Source organism: Accipiter gentilis, chromosome 18 (genome assembly GCF_929443795.1).
Source record: "Accipiter gentilis chromosome 18, bAccGen1.1, whole genome shotgun sequence".
Classification (NCBI taxonomy): domain Eukaryota; kingdom Metazoa; phylum Chordata; class Aves; order Accipitriformes; family Accipitridae; genus Astur; species Astur gentilis.
In genome coordinates, this window is record NC_064897.1 from 27,577,593 (window position 1) to 27,591,209 (window position 13,617).

Consider the following 13,617-nt stretch of genomic DNA (forward strand, 5'->3'; position numbering starts at 1 on the left):
GAAAACATCACGTTTATTGTTCACGATCAGCTTTACAAAAGAAACGTCCCAACATGTGCGCGCGTCAGGGGCCCCTTTCACGAACGTGCATTAGAGAAAGCGAGCGAGCGAGGAAGAGGAGGGGGGGGGGGGGGGGGGCAGCTCGGTGGGGTGCACGAAGGTCACGGTGTTTCCCACTTGGCACAAGGGCTGCGCCCCATCCCCGCCATGTCCCCCCCGGGTGGGCTGAGCCGCCCCACCACTGGTGGGGACCCTGGGGGGGTGATGCTGGGTGGTGGGGCTGTCCCCCCTGCCCACTTCACACACACACCACCCCCCCCCGGGTGCAGGGGCAGCCGTCGCCAAAATCACAAAGTGGGACTTGGGGTAGAGGGGAGCGCTGGAAGCTGGACACCGCATTGAGCAACCATAAGACCCCCAAAATACACACACCCCCCCCCTCCCGCAACACACACACACACTCATGTATTGAGACGTTGGTGACCACGCAGCGTGGAAACAGCGTATTCTCAGGCACTCCACGGGGAAAATGCCAGCCCACCCCCTCGCCCTCCCAGTTCCAAGGCCAGTGGTGGCCCCGTCCCTGGCCAGGAGCACCTCAAAGCAGGGGACCCAGGTGGAGGCAAGGGCAGCAACCCGATCCAGCGCCCAAAAGGCCAGGGGATGGATGGCAGGACTCCTCCACCCACCATCATCCTCTGTCTCTCTTTTTTTTTTTTCTTGCTTTCGCTCCCTTCGATGGCAGCGCTGTACTCCTTCCCCCTCGGCCAGGGCTGGAGGAGATGCTTTGCTCCTTCCTCCCCTGTTTCTTCGGTGGCCGACTGACCCCCCCCAGCTTGGGTGGGGGGCCTGCTCTGCTTCCCTCTGCCTCAAAAGCCTGACTCCCCTCTGGCAGCCCTGTTCCAACAGGCGGGGGAAGGGGGACGTGCTGCCCTGCCGACCCTCCGCCATCCTCCTTCAGCCCTTCCCGGGGCTTCTCCTGCAGGGAGGCAGGAGAAGAGGGGATGGAGCCGGAGGGGAAGATGCTCCTGGCCGAGCCTTTGAGTTCGTTTGGAGTATGGGCTCACAAAACCAGATAGCAGAGCACTAGAAATGACTAAGGAAAGAGGAAATAACCAAGGAAAGGGGATGCGCTCAGGGGATGCCCACACGCTGGCATCCCACCGAGGCTGGACCGCGCTTGGGGCGGAGGGAAGGCTCCTTCCCACTCCCCGTTGGGGCTGATAAGGCAGGGACCCTCGCCGTACCGGAGATGCCTGCGGATATGGCAAGGTCCTCCCAAGACAGAAGCGGGGCAAGGTGAGACCCGGGGGCAGACGTGCCGGGAGGGGGGGGACAAGCTGTGCCACTGGCACAGGAGCAAGAGGGAGGCTGCCGGGGCCCCCCCCATCCCTCCCAGGACGCCGGCACGGGGGGCTTGAGCATCGCCCTGGCGTGATGGCGAGGCTCGGCGGTCTGGGAGGGGAGAAGGGGGCTTCCCTGTTTCGGGGCTGCCACCGGGCTCCTTGGCACTGGGGAGGGGGCGAGGGGCCGCTTATGCCTTCCTCCCTTCCTCGCAGGCGGCGAAGCCCCCCTTGCTGGCACCCCCGAAGACCTCCACCGCCTGGTCGTCCCACTGGATCACGTTGCCTTGGAGGTGGGAGGTGCAGTTGGCCAAGCCCAGGATCTCCGCCGGCGCCAGCATGTGGTCCCACACGCCGAACTGCGCCAGCTCCCCCACAAAGGCCTGCGTGGCATCAAAGCGGCCGCCCAGCGTGTCCTGGGAAAGAGCGGGAGAGGGGATGGGACAGGAGAAGGAACACGCATCCAGTGGGCAAACGGGGCAAGAAGGAGAAGGAGAAGTTTGGGGAGAAGCGGAGCGAGATGCCCGAAGGCAAGGAGGGGAGGGGATGGATGGGTGGTGGAGATGCAAGAAGACAAGACAAGGAGCAAATGGAGGACAGAGGGGTAGGGAGAGGGAAGAGGAGAAGAAAATGAACGCGCGTGGACACACGGATGTCGGATGAGCAGGCAGGAGATTCCCCTCGCCCAAGCTGCCAACAGGCCACACTGAGCGCTCCTGCCCACGCCACCCTTGCCCCATTTTGGCTTCGTGCTGGAGCGATGCGAACCGGCGGTTTTGGGTGCCAGGCTGGCACATACCTGCTCCTGGCCCAGGATGATGACGCCCTGGGGCTTGATGGCATGCCAGGAGGCCAGGTTCTCGCCGGCGGCCCGCTGCTCGCCGTCCTGGTACGCCGACCACTTGCCGTCCCGGGTGGTCCACGCCACGCAGACGTGGTGCCAGGCCTTGTCCTTCAGGCTCAGCGGCAGCTGGGCAACCTTCGCAAGAGGAGCAAGAGCCCGGTGCTCGGCGGAGTGCTAGGTGACCCTGGTGTCTCCCCGGCCCCTCGCAGAGCAAGCACTGCACCCCCATGGTGGCGGCACCCCAAATTCTAGACATCCCAATGCGCCGCTTCTCCCTCAACCCCCTCCCCAGCGAGCCATCCTCCCGCATTCCCCCTCCACCCCAGGCCCCTTCCTCCCAGCTCCCCCACACCGGTACCCCCAGGAGCATCATTTCCCCGGGGGGGTTGTAGCAGGGGAGATGAGGGCAGGGGCTTCCCTCCCGTCCCCCCTGCCGCTGGGCTGACCTTGTCATTGATGAGCAGCTCCAGGGGGTTGGTGCCCCACTCCAGCAGCACGATCTCATTAGCTTGGCTTGGGACAGAGTAGGAGAAAGGGGTGCCGAGCCCCGCCAGGGCCTTGGACTTCAGCCACATGCAGATGGTGAAGGCGTAGAGCTCCGGCAGGCTCTTCTTCATGCGGGCGTACATGTAGTTGTTCTGCACTGGGATGGTCACCTTGAAGGCATCAGGAGGGCTGTAGCCTGGTGGTCCTGCGTGCCGAGGATGGGGAGGAGAGCGGAGGGTCAGCACCCATCGTTGGGATGAGGGTCCCGGGACCTCCCCCCCCGGTGTCACCTCCATCCCCGTTGGGCAGGACTCACCATGCTCCAGCTCCTTCACCCGGTTCTGGAGGGAGTTCAGCTCCTTCTCGATGTCGTGCTGCTGCTGGCTGCGGTCGGTGCTGGCGGCCTGGCGCTCCTTCTGCAGGGTCAGGATCTTGGAGAGGAGCTGCTCCTCCAGCTGCTCCATCTTGGTGTGGAGGGCATCGCGGGCGAGCGCCGGGGCGGTGGGCGACGAGCCGTTGGTGCGGGCTGGCAGCTCCTGCTGCACTCAGCGGCAGCCGCAACAGGGGAAGAACGGTGGGAGAAAAGAGAAAATTCAGCGCGGTGTCACTGTTAGAGGTTAAATAAGGACATGCCCAGCCTGCACCACCACGGGGAGCGCTGGGACCACAACCCCGCATCTGCAGCGGGGTCTTCCCCAAGAGCCTCCAGCTGACTTTGTACCTCCCCTCTCAGAGCCCCCGTTGAATTCGTTACTGTGAAATGAAGTTTGGCTGCTCCTAATGACATTCTGCTGCTTCAGAGACAGAGCAAGGATTAGGTGCACAGGCCCTCAGGCCATCCCTTGGCTCTGCTCCCACAGGCAGCCTCCCACGAGGAGGGGACAACACGGGAAGGAGCTTGGAGTTCCCCTTCCCCACCACACATGAGGCTGCTTTGCCACGGCCAGCACGTTAACGGGGCTGTAATCCTCTTAGCCCGGCTCAGACGGCACGCGGGGGTGTGTGCACTCATGCCAGGTCGGGCAGGTAGCTCTCCGTAAGCATTAGCCAGCCTCTCGCGGGCCATCAGGATGCCACAGAGAAGTGGGGCCAGCGGTAGGTCCTCCGGTCCTCAAGACGTGACCCATCACTTGAGGATATCGAGCACGTCTTGTCCCATCAGGGTTAAAACCCACACCGAAATTCTTCCCTTGGCTGATCCAAAACCGGGCACCTGGCAAGGATGCTCCCAGCCACTACTGCACCCTGCAAAGACCCCAGATCCCACCTCGCTGGGAGACTCCATCCTGGCTGGAAGAAAACCAGGCTGGAAGGGAGAAAGTGGCCCTTTGCCATGTTCCTGGGGTTTCTCCATAAATAGCAGCCCTCTCCCTTCTCCACATCCTTGGGCCATTATGCTCTCTGCCATGGGCTTGGAAAGATGGTGACCACTTTTTCCACACTGCCAGACCTTCCTGAAGGTGCCAGAGCAGCCGTGGTGGCCCCTGCCAGAAAAAAGGTGGGACACAGCGTGATGCCATCCCTGCTGATCTGGACAGGACCCCCACCCCACCCCGGCCTTGGAGCTGGCCTGGAGGAGGTCACCACACTCATCTATGGTTGTGACTTCCAGCTTTTTCTTCTTCCCTATATCCTGCTTTTCCAGGATGGACAGGATCTAATGATCGTGCATACAAAGATGAAGGGGGGGATGCCCACCGATGTCACCCCCAGATCTTTGCTATCCATCATGAACAACAGAGGGAAGGGGGAGGCTGGAGGAAAGCTGGGTTTGGCCAGGCAGGATGCAACCTTGGTGGACGGGAACAGCAGGGAGAAGGTAGCGGGGAGAGGGAGAGCAAGAAAATGGCGTTGGTGTGAGCACAAACGGCCCCACACCAGGCAGCAACACGCTCAGGCTGCAAATAAGAGGGAGGGTGCAATGCCCCGGTATCTGGAAGAGCCTCCAGCGGGGTCTGCTGGGGCAAACCCACAGGTTTGGCAAGAAAAACAATGCAGAGAACAAAAACCAAGCAAGAAAAGAAAGGTTGTGCAGGGGACATCTGCCAGCCTTGACCAAACGCCAGCTCTCGCTGCCGGCTTGCTCCGGCAGTGCCGGGATGCTCTCGCGGAGAGCAAAACCTCTCTGGGAAGGGAAAAGTGGCCAGCAAAGGGCATCCTACCTTTGGTCTCCATAAAACAGGGGGGGATTTAGCCGACGGGGAAGGGGCTTTAGCCATTTTTGGGGAGGGGGGGGGTGGGAGGAGTGTTGGTCTTGGGGACCCACTGGTGCAGCTGGCTGAAAGGCAGGGGAGGGATGGCGGGAGGGAAGGAAAGGTTAATTCTCATCCTCCTGGCAGGGATAATTCCCACCCGGGCCTGCCCACGCTCGTATCCAAGCGGAGCCGGCCGTGTTGGCGGGGGCAGCGCAGGTGGGATGGGGGTCGCCTTCGCCTCTTCGTCCGCATCCCGCGGGCTCCGAGAGCTTTTCTCATCCCTTCAGGCCGCCCGGCTGTGGCGGAGGCTGGCACGCTCCTGTCTGCCGCACGCTTTTGATTGCTCGAGCTGCGGGTTTGGAGCCTACGTCCCTGCTTTCATGCACGGCTCCATCTGTTAATGACGAAAAAAGAAAAGGCTGGGAGCTTTTGTCGCTCTCGCTAGCCCCCGATAGCCTGCCCTACATTATTCAGTAGTGACTGAGCGCTTTTTTTTTTTCCTCCCCCTTCCTCCTGCTTTTCTCCTTGCTGCTATTTTCTTCCCTCTGTAACTTTTCTACCTATAGGTTTTTTATTTCTCTGGCTTCGGACCGTCTCCTCCTGATGCTCCCCTCCACACACATACATGCCGTCTCTCCACTTTTCCTCAATTCCTTCCCCTTTCCTGGGTTTTTCCCCCATCCGTCCCTCTCTCCAGCTCTCCCCAGACCCTCCAGCCCAGCAGCCGGGGCACCGGCAGCCAGACCCACGCAGCCGGCTGAACCACCGCCGACCCCATCTTCCTCCTGGCAAGGGATGCAGCCGGTACCCTCACCCAGCAGAGTTTGGCGGCCACCCCATCATCCCAGGAGCATCCCAGCAGACACCATCCCCATCCCCGCAACCACACCACGACCGGACAGGAGACCGGACCTCCCCATCCCACCCCACCGCAGCTGGGACGTGCCGGGTGGTCCCTCCAATGCCAAGCTGGGCTGCATCCCCTAACCATCCTCCTCATCTCCGAGCTGCCGCTTGAGCATCTTTCTCCCAAATCAAATTATTTGCCAAATTATTAATGCTAGCTGTGCAGCTGTTATCTACCAGTGACCTTTGGGGAGGGGGGGGGGGAAGCGCCTTCTCCCCGGCTGTTCGGCAGGCACCCGGCTTCCCATCTGCTGCCGCGCAGGCAGCAGGGGAGTGGGCAGCGGGTGCGGGGGAGGCTCGCTCGATGCTTTTTGGCCATCGGAGCCAGAAAAAAAAAAAAAAAAAAAAAGATTGAAAGATGCCAGGTAATATTAATCATGTTAAATGTCAGCGGCTGGCAGGGGGTTGGGGAGGGGGAGGCGAGGGGCCATGGGGGCCACGTCGGCATGCGCTCGCTCGGGTTGTAGCCCTCAGTCGGCAAATGTACTTTGATTTATGTAAGGAGATCAGAGCCTCATTTACTAATGCACCGGCAAATCTGGGCCCCGCTGCTCCCCCTCGGCTGCCGGCATGCGAGTGCCCACCTTAGCTGCTGAGCCGGGGCGGGCAGGACTGCGGGACGATGCCGACGGGAGGACGTCCCGGCACATCCCGGGGGTCACGGTGCTGAGCTGGGTGTGCACACACAGCGGCTCCATCCTCTTCCCCAGACCCACGAATCCTCCCTGCATCGGCTCACATCATCGGGATGCTCACTGCCACGGGATGGCACACCCTCCGTGCCAGCGTTTTGGGGGGACCCCGCCACCTTTTCGGACCCAGGCAGGAGCTCAGGGGTAGTTAAACTCCAGGAGGGACCACCCGAGGTAGAGGACAAGGAGGGATGCATCGGCCTTTCCCTCCTCCTCGCAAGAGGAGAGCTCACCGCTGCTCCCGTCCCCCTCGAACCTCGCTTGGGGCTGTCACGATTTGGGGGTCACGAAGGGAGGCAGCCAGCTCGCTTCCATTCCCGTATCCATACCCGAGGGTCTCCTGCCAGCAGCCAGGCCACCAGCCACGATGGCACAGCCAGGCCGGCACAGCCACACGCCGGCTGAGGAGCAAACAGGCTGTTACAGCCTGGCTGAGGTCAGGTCCGTCAGGCTGTTGTCCCCCCCCCCCACACCCGCTCGGGTCCCCTCTGAGGGACGATGGGGACAAGGAGGGCATCTGCACCCCAGCACAGCCCATGGGGCTGAGGTGATTTCCCCCCCCCCCCCCTCTCCAAAACCGCTCTGTTTCCATTTACAGCAGTAATTAAAAGCGTGGAAAAGCAGCATCTGCCCCCCCCCCCCCCCCCCCCCCCCAGCTCTGCGTGCCAAGATGCACCCGAGCATACGGACGTGAGCACGTGCAGAGAGTGGGGACACACCCCCCCCCCCCCCCCCCCCCAAAACTGGGAGGAAAAAGCTCAGCCAGGCTGCTGCGCATGAGGAAAAGATGAGCGACGCCTTGGGGGGGTCGGAGGAGGTAAAGGAAGACGTCCCCGTGTGAACACCATGCCGGTGCTTGCCCGTCCCCGTCAAAACAATGAAGGGCAAAGAGCGAGCCCGTGGGGGCCCTCCCTGCATCCCCCCCCCCCCGCCACCCTGCTGCCACAACTAAGAATGAAATGACTTAATAGGTTTTTCAGCGCATCGATAAATCTTGTTATGCCTTACAGCTGGGGCCGAGAGCATCCAGATGAGATCAGCGATCTTCTGCCAGCCCCCTCCCCGCAATCCCAGCTCCGGAGCCTCCGGCAGTAATCCCTGCCGGCAAACCCGCTGCCCGTTGGGAGATGCCCTGGGATGCAGCCTTCCCGGGGTGGGGAGGAGGGTTCCTGGCATTTTCTGTCATCCCTCTCCCGAGACTAAGCCCCCCTGGGGCTTCACCAGGGTTTTCTCTCCTTCATTCCCTCCCGCTAGGTTTTGCAGAACCTCCAGCACCACTGTCGGTCATCCCGGGACCGTCCTCATCCAGATCACCTGCTGGGGTGATCGCTGCCTCCCTTTAGGGGAGCTGCTGGGGCCGGGGGTGCCCCCCCTGCCATGGGGTACCCCAGGAAGGTTCCCAGGCCTGACTGATGGAACTGCACGGGATGGAGCGATGCAAGCACCCTGTCGTCAAGTTTCGGGGTGTCTGCTCATACATGGAGGGCCAAAGGCAAGGCGGGGAGGGGAGGACGGGCAGCCCTCGCCTCACAGCCGAGGTACGACCCCAGGGCTCGGCTGTCACCGAACCGGCACGTTACGGCAGGCTGGAGCCGGGACGGCCGATATCTAGCCCACCTGTGACATGCCGCCCTATTTCTTGAGCCTGCAGGGCTCGCCAAGCTGTGCGGTGCCGCATGTCCCCTGCCAAGCACCCTTGGGATCCTCAGGTCCCCGGCAGCACAAAAGGGAACATTTTTGGTGACGCTTGTCTTCCTCATCAGCGCGTGTGCGTGTACGAGCCTTGACCCAGCATCACTTCAGGTGCACGGGAGAGCCTCCTCCGGCCCTTGGGAGCTTCATCCTCCTCCACCCCAAACCTCCTGCGATCACCAGAAGCCCCAGGAGAGGGGCCAGGGCAGTTCACGGGTGACACCGCCCCGCAGGGAGAGCGTGACCAGAGAGCAGCTAAAGGCCTGACGCTCCCCGAGGCTCGAACTGACGTGCCGGGCACCATCCCACAGCGCATCACCCGGTCCTCGTGCACACATATCTGTGTGTGCAGGGGCTTATTTTTTTCCCCTCCCCATTATCTCTGGGTGAGCACATCTGCTGTATGCACGTACATTTCTTAGCTCTTTTGTATGATCCCACCTGTGGGAATCTGTTTGTTTGGGGCTGCAGGGGGTTTTGGGGGTGACTGTCCTCCCTTTGCCTGCATGGGGCTCCAGGCATCGTGCTCAGCCGTCCCTCGCTCCCCACGCGTGCCCGTCTGTTTTCGTGCGTGTGTACGCGTTACCCTGGCAGCTCACGGGCGCTTCCTCCAGTCTCCAGCTCCTTGCCTTGGCGTGTGCCTGTGTTTACTTGCCTTTCCCCATCTTTCTATCTCCATTCATATCTCATCCATCACCATAACCCTCTCTCTGTCTCCTTTCTCAGCCTGTGACCTCAGTGGCTCTGAATTCTTCCCCCGTGGCCTGCTGCTACTGCACCCGCATGGCTGTAGTGAAGGGGGGCAGGAGGGCAAAGCTGGGGAGAGGGACCCCATGGGGTGCTGCCTGACCCCCCCCTCGCCCCAGCTCCATGCTCCAGGAAGGAATGGAGAGGGACAACAGGGAACAAAACGGGAAGATGAGGACATTGAGGACTTGCAGGAGTCTCCTTGCAGGTGGCTCCGGCCCCCACCAGACCTCAGGGGACAACACAACCCCCAGAAAAGATGGGGGATCTGGAGCAAACCCCCCAGGGAAACCAGACGACTCCCCTCTGGCAGCTCTCGTGTGCCCAAACCACTGCCCCGGCCGTACCCTGCAAAGCCTGCCGAGGTCCGTGTGACCGCTGAGCCCCCGTCAACCCAAATAAATCGACACACACGTGCATGCACGAGGGGTCCCACCGCGGGCGTCGTGGTAGAACCTTTGGTGCCGCTGGCTCGCGGCCGGGCCAGGGCTGAGCCTGCCGGGCACACGCTGCCGGGCTGCTACAGAGCGGGGACCAGGGCTCCGCACCCCAAGCGCCAACAGCCCGATGCCACCGTGACGGGCACAGCGAGCGGCTCCAGCCACCCCCTTCTCCCTACAGCTCCTAGAGGAGCCGTGCGGGGAAGGGGTGCTGGGCTCCGAGTAGGTAGCACCGGCACTTTACTTCGCGAGAAGTTCCATTCGTAACCGCGACGGCGTCGGATGGGATTTACCTTTCTGCTAAAGGGCAGGATTTGGCCCTGAGCTGACGACCGGCTCGGGTGGAGGCCTTGGTGGGTGCTACGGGGTGAGCGCGGTGCCCTACCTGGGTGCAGACTGGGGGGGGGGGAAGGAGGACAGCCCCGGCCCCTTGGGACCACCCTGCATGGAGGGAAGAGGGGGCGGCTGAGGGCGAGCCCCCTGCCCCTGGGCAGAGACCTCGAGGAAGAGCGGGGCGAGGACAACCTTCCCGAAGCCTCGCGAGGGGGACGAGCTGGTTTGGGGGGTGGGATGCAGGGCTGGGGCACGGCATGTGCGGGAGCACCCCCCGACCCCTGGGAGCATCTTTCCCCCGGGAGCATCCCCCCCGCCCCCCCGGCCCATCCCTCGCACCTCGATCCGGTCGATGCGGTCCTGGAGGGCACGGACGGCCTCTTCCAGCTCCCGGACGGCGGGGGGCTCGGCGGGGGGGTGCCCCATAGTGCCGGGACGCGGAGCGGCGCGGAGCCCGGCGGGGGGGACGGCGGCGGCGGCGGCGGGGGGGGCGGTTCGCAGCCCCCCCTCACAGCGGCTGAGCTTGCCGGTGAGCTCCCGGATGGTCTCCTGATCCATCCGGATCCTTTCCTTCTGCTCCAGCGCCGTACGGCGCAGCTGGGCCGCCGCGCTCCGCAAAGCCAACAGCTCTTCGGGACCGGGACCGGTACCGGGGCCGGTCACCGGACATTCGGCGCTTAACGGCGTACAGACGAAACGGCTAAAGAGCGGCGGAGGCGGCGGCCCCCCCGGTAACCGAGGCCCGGCGCTGGCCAGAGCCTCGGCGGGGCCGTGCAGAGCTCCCAGCCCCTTGTCGGCGGCGGGCAGGAGCGCGGCGGCGGCCGAGTCATTGTCGGCGCCGGGGGGGGCCGCGGCGGGAGCGGCGCTCCCGGCCGGGTGGACGCTGGCGATGATGCAGATGATGGCCCCCAGGAAAGCCAGCATGCCCGCCGCCAGCAGCACCGCCAGAAACTTCAGGGTGGCAGCGGCGTGGGGGGCCCGAGCCCGCGGACGGCGAGAAAAGAAAGCGGGGGGCGGTGGGGGGGGGGGAAGGGGGTCGGGGAGGGGACGGACCGACGGACAAAGCCGGCGGGGGAAGGACGGGACCGGTAACGACACCGGTGCCGGGGGAGCCCCGGAGCGCCGCGCTTATAGCTGCCGGGCGGTGCCGCACGCTCCGCCCCTCCGGCCACGCCCGCCGGCCACGCCCCGGCCACGCCCCGCTTAGGGGACCCCTCCCTCCCCGACCCTCGGCGTCCTCCTTCCCCGGGCTGCGAGTGCGAGGGGCCCGGGCGGTGGGAGGCGAGCGGGTGAGGGGCTCCGCAGATGGGGAAGAGCTGGGGGGGGGGACACCCACCCACCCACTGCCGGGCCCCCCCGGGCCCCCCGGGGACGGGGTCAGCCAAGGCTCGGGCTCGCTGAAATCAGCCCCGTGGGAGCCTCCAGCCAGGGGATGCTCCTCCGGGAGAGCCCAAGGGAAGATTCTTTTTTTTTCCTCCCCTACAAAATGCTTAGGCTGGAAGTAAAGGGCCCCTCGTTACCCTGAGGGTCAACACCTCACAATCCGGCGTCACCCCCCCGGTGAGGATCCTTCGGGCTGCCGGTGGGCCTTTCCCTCCTTGCCTTTCTCCTAAAAATTAAACCAGCAGCCTTCCAGCTCGTGGAAATGCCTCCTTCGGGAGGGCGGCTCTCCTGCTCTCCCACCCCAGGCACGACTGGTGCGGAGAGCAGCAGCGGGATGCTTCGCCCTCTGCCCCGCGCACCCACGCCATCCATTTGGGAAAGAAATACCTACGTTTAATCTTCCCCTACCATCGCTTTATCCTAAACCGCTCGTAAAGAAGATAAGTCAGACACCCGCTTTCTCCTGGCTCTGACAGCGCGCTCGCCCGTCCGACACAAGCCGTGCCGTGCCCTCTCCCCTCCGCAGGCACGCCGCGGCCTCGGCGTCGCAGCCCGGCTGAGCAAAGAGGAGCGGTGGAGGAAAAGCAAACAAAATCGATTTTAAGCTCTGCTCAGCGATGGCAGGAAATCCTTCCTAGCCAGCAGGGAAGCAGCAGCATGCGTTTTTAAAACAGCTCCAGCACTAGATATGAAACACCAGTAAAGATTACATCTTCCCAGGCGCGTTTGAGCGGATAGCAAGGGCTACAAAGGGTCCTCAGATTCGGCTTTGTGCGAGCAGGGAGCGGGATGCCGCTGGCAGGGCACAGTCACGGTCACCCTCCCTCCCCACAGAGTGCATTGCACCCCAGCCCCCCAAAATCCTCACCCTGGAGCCAGCAGGAGGCCTGCCCGGCTCGCGGTGCTGGGAGGCTGCGAGGAGGAAGCCGGATGGGGAGGTTTAAGGAAAAGGGGGAGACGAAGGGAATCCTGAGAAGGAAAAAGGGGGTGGGCACGGATGGGGGCGAGAAGGCGGATGCGGAGGAAGCCCAGCGACAGGTATCTGGCCCCGGCGGCGAGGCCAGCGGGCACTGCGGGCAGGTGAGCGCTTGGAGCGCTTGGACGAGCAGGCGCTGGTGCAGAACATAAAGAAAATGGAAGCCCGTGCCCGGCGGCATGAAGGGAGGCCGCCGGCCTCCGACCTGCCCCTTCGTAGGGGTGGCAGGGGACTGCACCCCCCCCGGGTCACCCCCTGCCTGCAGCGTGCCCACCCCTGTCAGCAGCCGGGCTGGAGCACTGGGTTCGAAAGGAACCCATGCGGGTGCCGGAGCAGCCCACCCTACCCCACGGCGTGCAGGTCAGGGCGGGAGGGGTGTCCTTTACCTGCGACCCTGCAAAAAACCATGCCGTATGCCTCTACGAGGCTTTTTGGGTCCCATGCTGGGGGAAGCGGTGCTGTGCCGGGGACTTCGCACTGGCCCGGCCATCCAGATTTTATTGCCAAAGGCTGCAGGCTCGCCGTGGCAAGGTTTATCTCCCCGGCTGACGCCGCTGTGGCAGCGAGTGGGGTGGGTGAGCCCCTCCACACCAGCCCCGACCCACTCGCCCACGCTGGGAGGTGGAAGAGTCGGGTGCTGCAGCAGGGCAGGGCTCACCGCGCCCGGGGTCCCGACCCCTCCGTCTCCCTCAGCAGGGACCACCATTTCTTCCTGGAGACAAAGAGATGGCAAAAATAGATTTTCGCAGGGGGTGATGACTCAGGCTGGTGAGTAGCCAGAGCAACCTCCCTGTCCCATGAATAACGATTCAAAGATGTTCAGTGGGCAGCCGGCTCGGCGAGGATGCTGCGCTGCCGAAACCCTGCCCTCCTGCGGGCGACGGGGTGGGGAGAGGCGATGAGGGGGCTTTGGGGAGCCCAGTTTTGAACAGAATTGGTGACAGAAGCTGGTTTTAACAAAAGATCACAGGTTCAGACCAGAGGGACGGGGAGGGAGCGATTAAGGGATTTTCTTCCATTTAATTAACACCCAAACAGTGTCTCGGGCTGGCAGCTGTCCTGAAGGGGCTGCCTTGCAGCGGCCCCCAGGCAAGAGGGACATTTTTATGGGCTGCTGGTATGAGGGGAAGGGCACCCCCTCCTCTGAGCTGGGCAGACATGCTGCCCCCCCCAACCAACCCTCCCTGTAGGAATGAGGCAGCCTCTCGCCAGCTGAGGGAAACCCTGGTCCATTCGTGATGCTCAGGCCAGCAGTGTAGTGGGGGTGAGGAAATGGGAGAACTCTTACCTAGGGGAGATTCCTCCCCCCCCCCCCAGGGCTTTTGCCCAGCTCAGGGGTACACCCAGGGCCACCCTAATGGGGCAAAAGGGCTCCTCCGCAGCTGCCACACCATGGACCCAACCCCACCTTCTCCTTAGACCGGGACCCTTCAGCCCCCCTCACTTGGGGATCTCCACGTAGCATGAAAATCCTGGCTTCTTTTTGGATGCATCTGGTCAAGGCTCACGTCTGCCTCTCCATCCTTCCTCCAGCTCCAGAAAACACGGGGCAGAGGTGGCTTCATGTGCTGTACTCAGGT

At 63.3% G+C, this 13,617-nt stretch overlaps 1 protein-coding gene across 1 annotated transcript; it reads right to left on the bottom strand.

The window, feature by feature from the left end:
* Window positions 1-10,689, bottom strand: NPTXR (neuronal pentraxin receptor). The gene is made up of 5 exons (XM_049822514.1): window positions 10,018-10,689; window positions 2,990-3,212; window positions 2,634-2,878; window positions 2,143-2,322; window positions 1-1,759 (listed from the first exon to the last, which is right to left on the bottom strand). Exons 1-5 carry the CDS (start codon window positions 10,600-10,602, stop codon window positions 1,535-1,537), a joined length of 1,458 nt encoding a protein of 485 aa, XP_049678471.1. The 5' UTR covers window positions 10,603-10,689; the 3' UTR covers window positions 1-1,534.
* Between the last annotated feature and the right edge of the window lie 2,928 nt (window positions 10,690-13,617).

What these genes read in the sequence shown, in the direction of transcription:
- NPTXR (XM_049822514.1), bottom strand. Translation starts at nt 10,602, where the DNA reads ATGCTGGCTTTCCTGGGGGCCATCATCTGCATCATCGCCAGCGTCCAC. An exon ending in GGTGAAGGAGCTGGAGCATG is followed by an intron (nt 2,879 to 2,989) that starts GTGAGTCCTGCC and finishes CTCGGCACGCAG; the next exon opens with GACCACCAGGCTACAGCCCT. An exon ending in AGCTGCTCATCAATGACAAG is followed by an intron (nt 2,323 to 2,633) that starts GTCAGCCCAGCG and finishes CCTCTTGCGAAG; the next exon opens with GTTGCCCAGCTGCCGCTGAG.